Source organism: Polyodon spathula, chromosome 18 (genome assembly GCF_017654505.1).
Source record: "Polyodon spathula isolate WHYD16114869_AA chromosome 18, ASM1765450v1, whole genome shotgun sequence".
Classification (NCBI taxonomy): domain Eukaryota; kingdom Metazoa; phylum Chordata; class Actinopteri; order Acipenseriformes; family Polyodontidae; genus Polyodon; species Polyodon spathula.
This window is the reverse complement of record NC_054551.1, coordinates 24,100,397-24,109,470: the sequence shown is the minus strand read 5'-3', so window position 1 is coordinate 24,109,470 and position 9,074 is coordinate 24,100,397. Positions and strand designations below refer to the sequence as shown.

General features: G+C 33.1%; 1 protein-coding gene across 3 annotated transcripts in view; it reads right to left on the bottom strand.

Annotated features, from left to right (window-relative positions):
* Positions 1-2,721: 2,721 nt before the first annotated feature.
* LOC121330962 (serine/threonine-protein kinase Nek7) overlaps positions 2,722-9,074 on the bottom strand; it is a 60,016-nt gene continuing 53,663 nt past the window's right edge. For all 3 annotated transcript variants that reach the window (XM_041277987.1, XM_041277986.1, XM_041277985.1), the window contains 2 exons: positions 8,099-8,212; positions 2,722-5,685 (listed from right to left, as the gene is read on the bottom strand). In XM_041277987.1, the coding sequence (XP_041133921.1) occupies positions 5,575-5,685; positions 8,099-8,212 (225 nt within the window). In that variant the 3' untranslated portion in view covers positions 2,722-5,574. The remainder of the gene's footprint in view (positions 5,686-8,098; positions 8,213-9,074) is intronic.

Below are 9,074 nucleotides of genomic sequence, written 5' to 3'. Positions count from 1 at the left end.
AAGTCCTGTTCTGAGAAAGCATCCAACAAATCTTTGACTGGGGCTAGCTTCTTACTAAATATTGTGTTTGAAGTGTGTGCTTTATTGAGAAATAAATTGAGAAATAAATTCAGGGCATTTCAACATAAGCTTCCGTGCTAAATTTGGAAGTTTCAGTAATAAGGACAAACGATTTGTCATTAACCCATTAACCACCAAATTGCTTTTTCTTACAAAAAAAATTAGAAGATAAGCTGAGATAAGATAAGATTAACTTTTGCAGTTAACCCAATTACAGTAAGATATCAGAACAATATAATTAAATAGAACATTTAAATAACTGGTAGATGGCAGTTCAAAATATGAGGAAAATGGCACTTAATGGGTTAAAGCCTGTAGTTTCAGGCTCTGAAGACATCTAAAAAAACCTTTAAACAATAAATATACAAATTGATGATTTTTTTCTGTTCACATCTCCATTTCATGTGAACTATGTTTATTACTTTTGTATTATATCATACAAAAACAGACAAATATCCTACTTGCTAAACATTTATGGTTGCCTTTTATAAACGAAAAAGTAACAAAAATAATTTTTAATGGTTTCTGCCATTTTGTATCTAAAACTGTACTTCCACACTAACTATATTTTTTACCTTAATTTAACTGTTACCTGAAAAGTAAAAAAAAAAATCAAAAAACAAAAACAACATATTTTGCATGTAGTCATTTTAAATATATATACACACACACACACATATTTTTTTATATTCCAATTTCAATGCAGTACTCTCTTCGTCTTCTTCTCTTACCCCTTAAATAACCTTAACTGTGCAGTCGGGAATGTATGCACTATTCTGGCATTACTGACCAGGGTGCAAAAGCACAGAAAAATTGATTGTTGGAGAGCCTGTATGAAACCTATAAAATGTACACCCCACATTATACAGTATATTCATTTAACTAGTAATAATTACTCTTCTCTAAATCACTGTTCTAAGTAGTACCTGTAGATGCATTCAAAAAAGATCAATCAGGTACTATGTAAGGCTTCCTTGTACCTATCCAACAGGGTTATTATCAGTTCTAGCTGAAAGCTGTGTGGGAGGATCAGTGTAGATGTCCACATCACAAAACAACCAGCTGTCATTAATATCCATCTTTGGCCTTCAATAAGAGAAGCCAAGCATTGGATTTCCTTAAAGACTCAAATCTAGCCTCTCTCTGTCTAGGGTTCAGGACCCTTGAGGAACACCAAAGTAAAATTATAAATTCCTGTGCTATCCAATTATTTTTGTTGCATTGGACTGGATGAAACAATATCACAACAATCCCCAAGTTCAAAATAAACCTGCCAAATCCCCAGTGGAGGAAAAAAGTGATTTGGTTCTGGACAAACTGGCTAGAAATTAAGTAAAGCAAAATAAATATGCTTCAATGATTTACTGAATGTTACCTACACATTCGACAGAAACGCCAAGATTAAAATTTATTGTAGCCAGGGCTTCTCAAACTCGGTCCTGGTGACCCCCCCCACACACACACCCCCCCCCCCCCCCCCTCCCCTGGTTTTCATTCCAACCGAGCTCTCAATTACTTAACTAGACCTTTAATTGAACTGATAGTTTGCTTAATTAGACTTTTTGTTTTGTTTTGTTTTCAGCTCTTAAACAGATGCAGTTCAAGTTACTTATCAAATGTTATAGCTAACTTGAAATATGCAACTGTTCAAGAGCTGAAAACAAGTAAAAAGGTCTAATTAAGCAAATTCAGTTCAAATAAAGGTCTAGTTAAGTATTATTAAGATTATAACTTGCCATTAAGATGTATCCTTTTATCTGAAAGTGATGAATCCATTTTGATTAGTAATGCGTCACAACAGGCCCACAAATGAGGCCCAGAAGAATAAAGTGGCCAATGTTCTGGATAGAGGTGTAACAATAATAACAAAATCTGAATGGGATTCAGAGGTCATTAGTTGACTAGCTTGACATAATATTTAATATTGCTTGACATGATATAATCAGGTAAATTATTATTTTTATTTTTTAATACCCAACTCACAGCTTTTCTGGTCCTTTGCTGCTAGGCATCAAGAAGTATTAAATGCTGTAAACTGTAACTGCCACTAGATGGCTTTATTAATCAGCTCAATAAATTTGCCATCTGCAATACTTATTTTCATGATAAGCGGTGCAAATTATGATTATAAATAGCAACAATGCACACTCAAGCTTGGACAGATTCTCCTAAATTAGTTGGTATACAGTATAATCATTTTTATTTTACAGAAAGAAATATCCTATAAAGTGCATGTCATATCCTTACAAACTGTATATTACAATGTATCAAGATGTATACTTTTATATACCAATTGCAATAATAATGAATAGAGTATTATTTTGATAATGTTTTCAAAACAATTACCAGTACTAAAAAATGCAACATACTAGTCAGCGAGTTTTTAATTTGAAGATTAAATAAAGCAGAACTCTTTGGTCCCTCGTGGCTTGCATAGTAGAAATACTAGTCATGCTAGGGTGGTTCCAATCTTGTTTACAGATTCATACTGGGGTCCACATCAAGCACTGCATTGGCCTTTCAGCTTACTGTCCAAGTTAAATTACCATTTTTAAATGATGCAATAAACACACATGCAGGAAATATGCAGGAACACAGGACAGGTATTTTTTTGCAAAAATGAGACCTAGTGCTCACAAAATAACAAGATTTGAGTGTCTATTGAAAGCATAACAAAACTACTTTTTTTTTTATTCAAGGCAACAAGTTAACATGAATCATTGTTATTATAATATAATAATTTATAATGCAACTTATATACCATGATACACGAGGTATAGTCACAGCAACACCTACAGTATGCAGCTAATGGTGTTTTGTGGTAGAAGCACAATGCATGTATTTTTTAAAAAATTTATAAACAAATTACTGCCAAGTGCTTTACGCATATAGATACTCAATAGGATTGGCATTAATGTTTAATATGAACCTTTAATTGAATGCTTTTGATGGTATAATTGGAAAATACAACCATGAAATGAGAAAAAGATCATTTCAAAATGGGTATAATTTAGATTGCCCTTTCTACTGTCAACCAATCAAAGTACTTTTCTTGCTTTAACAAGATTCAATTGCATATTTTGTTCTTATTTCTGTACAGTCTGCAGTTACCCTGGATTTTCTAAATAAACAATCCTTTTGAGTTTACAAACAGAAAAAACACTGAATAATATATACTTTCTTATATAAATATATGAACGGTATTGCTTTGGGGAAAAAAAAAATACAGGATGAATCACTAATTTTCAGTTTGGCATTCTTGTCATTACACTCATTAGTAAATAATGCTTCCTTACACAGCAAGAGGTTGTTTGTTTTTTTTTTTTTTTGTTTTTTTTTAGCAAAAGGGAACACAGGATAAGCAACATTAAAGAAGTAACTCCACTTTTGAAAATTAGATTGTGCATTTTAGGTAATTATTCATTTTACAATGTAATTGTTTGTTATGGGCATACATGTGTCAATCAGCAAAACTAAATCACTCACTTTGTGTACAACTGAATTTATAACAATTGGACTTAAAAAGTAAAATAAAATAAAGCACAGCATTAGCTCACTCACGTAAAATAATTATCAGCCAAAATAATCACATTGTGCAAAACATTGGCTTATATTAGCACTGTAATTCCATCTGTATGGGGACATACTATTTAACACGTTAAACAAACATACACAACAAAAATAATTAAAAAAAAATATTTACGATAATTTAGTAACAGTTGAAAAGTCACATTTGTTGCATTACACAAGTGCATTGTGCATATATGGGAACTGAGATCATGTAATTGATACTAAAAACATAGACATATGTGCGAGAAGCAAGTACCAATCAAATATTTGTATTTTTTCATTTATTTCTTTTAGATAGTGTGGATATTTTATGTTTTTACAAGATTCAATTCTCTCTCCCTGGAATTTCAGTCATTAATCTACATTTCAAATGTATTTTATATTTAACACTGTTTATACTATAAATTTCTAGGGCATCTTTGTTAAAAACTTAAAGCATCTGCTAATTATGTAACAGGTTATTGTACTGGAGATGCTAATCTGATTTTGAATTAAATATTTTTTAACATTCCTCACTGTACAACAGTTCAGGTGTTTCTTTGCACCTGTCCTGTTTTACACCTTGAAACGTCAAAACACATTTCAGATAATGTTCTAATTTAAAATGTAGAGGCTTATGGGTTACAAAATGAATGCTAAGACTATGTGACGAGTTCTGTTGTGTCTTCTACCATGCAGTTCTACAAAAAAGGTAGACTTATTTATTTTTACTTCACTATATAAAGCAAAACATTGTAAAGCCAGCCTGCTCGTAACAGTGCAATGGCTTGAGCCACAATTCATTAAATATAACCTATACTTGCTCCATACTGTATTACCAACCAGATTGTAATATAAAGCATGGGTGGTTTAATCTGAAATTATGGGATATCAAGTTCATCAGGAGATTCTTCATGAGCAGAGAATATGCAATAAGCTTCACTACAGAAAGGTGTGCACAGTTTGAACAACAAAGAAACAAGAGTAGAAGTAATGGAATACAGAAGCTCTGCAATTAATAAGGCACATCGTATTGGGTGAGAAATATATATAGTAAAACGTAGGAGTTGTACATTACAGTGAGCAGTAACTGGACCAATAGGTCCATAGAGAAACACGTTCATCTGTACGGGAAACATAGTCCAAACATTGTTTTGACATGGACAATTTATGTAAATAATGCTTCCTTACACAGCAAGAGTGCCACTTTTTAAAATAATTACTGCACTCGTTTGACAGGACGGGTTGCTAAACAGGAAATTATACTTAATATGAATCTCACTTAGAGCCAAATTGGGTATTTGATGAAACCTATGGAGCTTATACCTTGTGTAAACTTTGTCATTTTCTGAATTAATACTTTTGCAATTAGGGTAAAGCAGGCACCATTTCTACTTTCAAAATCCATTTTCTGCCAGCAACACTGCCAAGAGTACCAGATTTTTAAGCGACTTCAAATTGGAAGCACACATCTCCAGTTTCATTTTACTGAATTACCCATTTAAAAGCAGACACAGTGTACAACTACACAACAGCCACAGTAATGTATGTTGCTTTCTGTAATAAAAATGGATTATATTGGCATGTGTCAAAACTACTAACATTTAAAACTAAAGCATAAAAAAATACAAAAAACAATAAAATAGACACTTAAAGCTTTTCCCTAACTCTAATGGAATTCAAATTCTTTATATGAAATAAGCAGTTTAAACTTGTGATGTCAATAACAGAACACAAACCAAGCAAGTACATTAAGAATTGTGTCATTCCATTTTTACTGCCACTAAACCTTGAGAGTAACACCCAGTACCACACCCTTCTTGGGCTTCATTAGTAAACACTTGTGCTTAACGGAAGCCAGAAATAAAATAGTTGAAGTACTCAATGTGTCCCAATGACATCTGTAGCACTGTCTTTGGGAGTGGGTGACTGCAGAAAACACTGGGAAATCTTCTGCCCTGTTTCTTAGCTCCCTGAGGTAAAAGCCTGCATCCTCTTTGCTACATCGTACACATAAGCAATATCGGGCCTTTTCTCCGGATCAGGGTTGATGCACAGATCTACTAGCTTTCTCAGCTAAAAGATACAACAGAAGAGAAGAAAAAGTCAATTTTTCATGGCTTAAATTAATAAAATGTTACTTTATATATAGATTTGAGCATATTCAATAAATACATTTTGCTTATAAATTAAAACAGTAATTGGACCTGATTTGGTTTATCTATAACTTCTTTTACGCGTTAAGTGTATAGAATTAAAAAGGGTTTGTTGACTCAAAAAAAAAAAACTAACCTTATATATATATATATATATATATATAGCAAGAGAGAGAGAGAGAGAGAGAGAGAGAGAGAGAGAGAGAGAGAGAGAGAGAGAGAGAGAGAGAGAGAGAGAGAATGAATAATAAATGGGCTTCAGTGAGCTACAGGAAAATAATTCCATCTAGGGTTTCTGTGACGTCATAAATTACGAGACCGAAGGAAACATGAGATGGAATTGTTTTGCCGTAACTCACTGAAGAGGCCCATCTATTATTTTTTATAATACATGGATACCCTTGTGATGCTAATATTAAAGAAGATGAGGTTCAGCAGTACAGTTGGGTTTTTTTTTAAACTTAGTGTTTCAGTGCTGTACAGACGTTCTATGTTGTTTAATTTCCTGTTCCACTCCAGTTTCTCTGAGTTATGAGTGTACCAGCTTTACATCTTTTTATATGTATTCTCATTTTGTTGGTCATTAATGAACATTTCTGTAATGTGGATGTTGTCGAGTGATTGAAAATGAGACATTTTGTGTTTGAACTGAAAGTCATTGTCTTGAGGAGTCAAATGGGTCAAAGTTCAAGTATATTTTCCTCTAGAGGAATTATCACTTTTTGTCACTACTGTGGTATTATGCCTTTTTTCGAATGGCTCAGGATGCAAATATAGCATACAAATATATAGTGTGTGTGTGTATATATATATATATATATATATATATATATATATATATATATATATATATATATATATATATATATATATATATATATATATATAAACACACACACACACACACACACACACACACACACAAACCAGCTGCCTAATGTTTCGATATGTTGTACATATCTTGGTCATATATTTTCTTAAACACTTAAACTGGGCTTGTATAGGCTGTGATTCTGCATTTTGGGGGACGTCGTCAGACTTATCGATACTAGCCCCAAAAAAAAGTACATGGGTTGAGATACCGTTATGAAGAGCTGCACTCCCCACACACCCAACTTCACACTTAAATGCAGTAAGAGGCTGAGCAGAGCAGCCCTGAAGGCAGGCTGACTTCAACCAACTACTAGTGGCACCATCATTAAAATCCTGCGCAAGGTCACCATGGCAACCGCCTGCTGAGGCTCCTCCGCTGCACTCGGCATCTCCTAATCAGCTAGCATGTGAAATGTAAATTTAGACAGTCTGAAAATTAGTCAAGAAGAATAGGGGATGAGGATGCAGATATGTGAAATATTCATGCACTTCTCAGCGGGGAAATAAGAATGGAGACAGTGTAAATGACACAACAAAGAATGTCTTCTGACAGATTTCCGAATCACTGTTTACACCCCAAATGTATTTCCAGGCCTCTAGAATTGAAGTTGGCTGAAGGAAACCCCCGATTATGCCACAGCAGAAGAAAGGAGTAATTAACAACTGCAATAAAATATGAATACAGATAAATAGGACACTCACAAACTCCATCATAAAAACATATTTTTAATTTTAATAAAAGAGTAAAAAAGAACGCTCTTATTAATTAATGTATTCTATCTGCTGGTTACACCATTTAGCACAAAATAACTCTATATTGAGTGTGTGACTTATGAAAGCCACACAAAACAGTTTAAAAATGTTTTATCAGTTTATATTTAGTAAATTGTGACTGTCATTTCCCTGAATGGGAGCCAAGCCCCTGTAAGCCCCTGAAAGAAGTAAAAATAGATAGAGATCCCAAGAAGCAGTGCGATTTTAACCTTTATCATATGAGTGAAAATACCTATTAATTTATACAAACCTTCTATCAAAGCTTTCAGAATTCATAATATTTTCTGTCTAAGTTCCACATTTACGTTTTTCTGATTAAAAGGTGGCTGGCAGACCGGAATCCAAGACCTGTACTCTGCCTATTGCCATTAAGAGTAAATCTCAGTATAAAAGCATGAATAAGAATGCCATTTAATGAAATGTCAAAATTATATAAATAGTTCTTATGAGACTCAAACACATCAAAATATAGAAGACAATGAATGTTAAGCTTGTCAAGATCAGTGAAACTGTAATGTGGGTCAGAACAGTTTAGCATGGTGTAATCTAGGCTGCTCAGGTAAGAAAAATATGTATTTAAACCTATTAAGATTCCACAAGAACAAAGTTGATGCCAATGTAGTTTTGTCTTAAGTTTTAGTCGACCAGTTGGTTAGCTTATACAAATTCATAGGGATAGAAAATACCTCTTCTGAATAGTGATCGGATGGAAGAGGAGGGTAGTCACACTGCTCAATCTTCTTACACAGAGAGTAGAGATTCATCTTATCTCCATAAAATGGGCTTTGTAAGGCAGCCATCTGTAAAAATAAATAAATAAAATTAGTCAAAAGTTGTAGGGAAATCAATTTATATTAGATCGACATGGCAGTTTTTATACACTTTATAAACAGTTTTGTATGTTATAAGCCCAACCTTAAGAGGTCATCCATGTAGGTATTTCCTGCAAAAAGTTGTCAGTATAATAAAAACTTATTTGGTATTTTCTGGAACTACAGTTGAGCTTTCTTATAACCCCACACTGCTGCAACTAGTAGCAAGAGCATGTTTGTACCACCCTCTTGAGCGCTGGTAAGTCAACTGGGTCTTTTCTGATGTAGCGAAGATACCAATGTGTCATATTTAACTGTATAATTAAATGCTGTTGTTGGGAAATTCCGTTTTAAATTTGAAATATTCTCAATCTGGACAGTGAATATATGACATGAAATCTCAGCAAAGGTGTTGCCTTGAGCTATATTTATCCGATTCAAAAGGCAGACTTGTTGGAGACAAAATAAAAGCACAACTACTTTCACAGCATTAGCATCATATATATATATATATATATATATATATATATATATATATATATATATATATATATATATATATATATATATAGAAATGAAAAGACAGGTTAAGGAAATCCAATTCCTTTAGGTTAGGTTTTGTATTCAAACCCTTATGGACATAAGACTCAATAAACGTACACACCAGATATTATATATATCTATATATATATATATATATATATATATATATATATATATAGATATCTATATATAATATCTATATATATATATATATATGTGGAAGAGGTTCACATGGGAAGACCACCGAAAGCCAGCCCAGACACGACAACAGGACTTTCAGACGCTGCCACGACTTGTTGGATGAGAC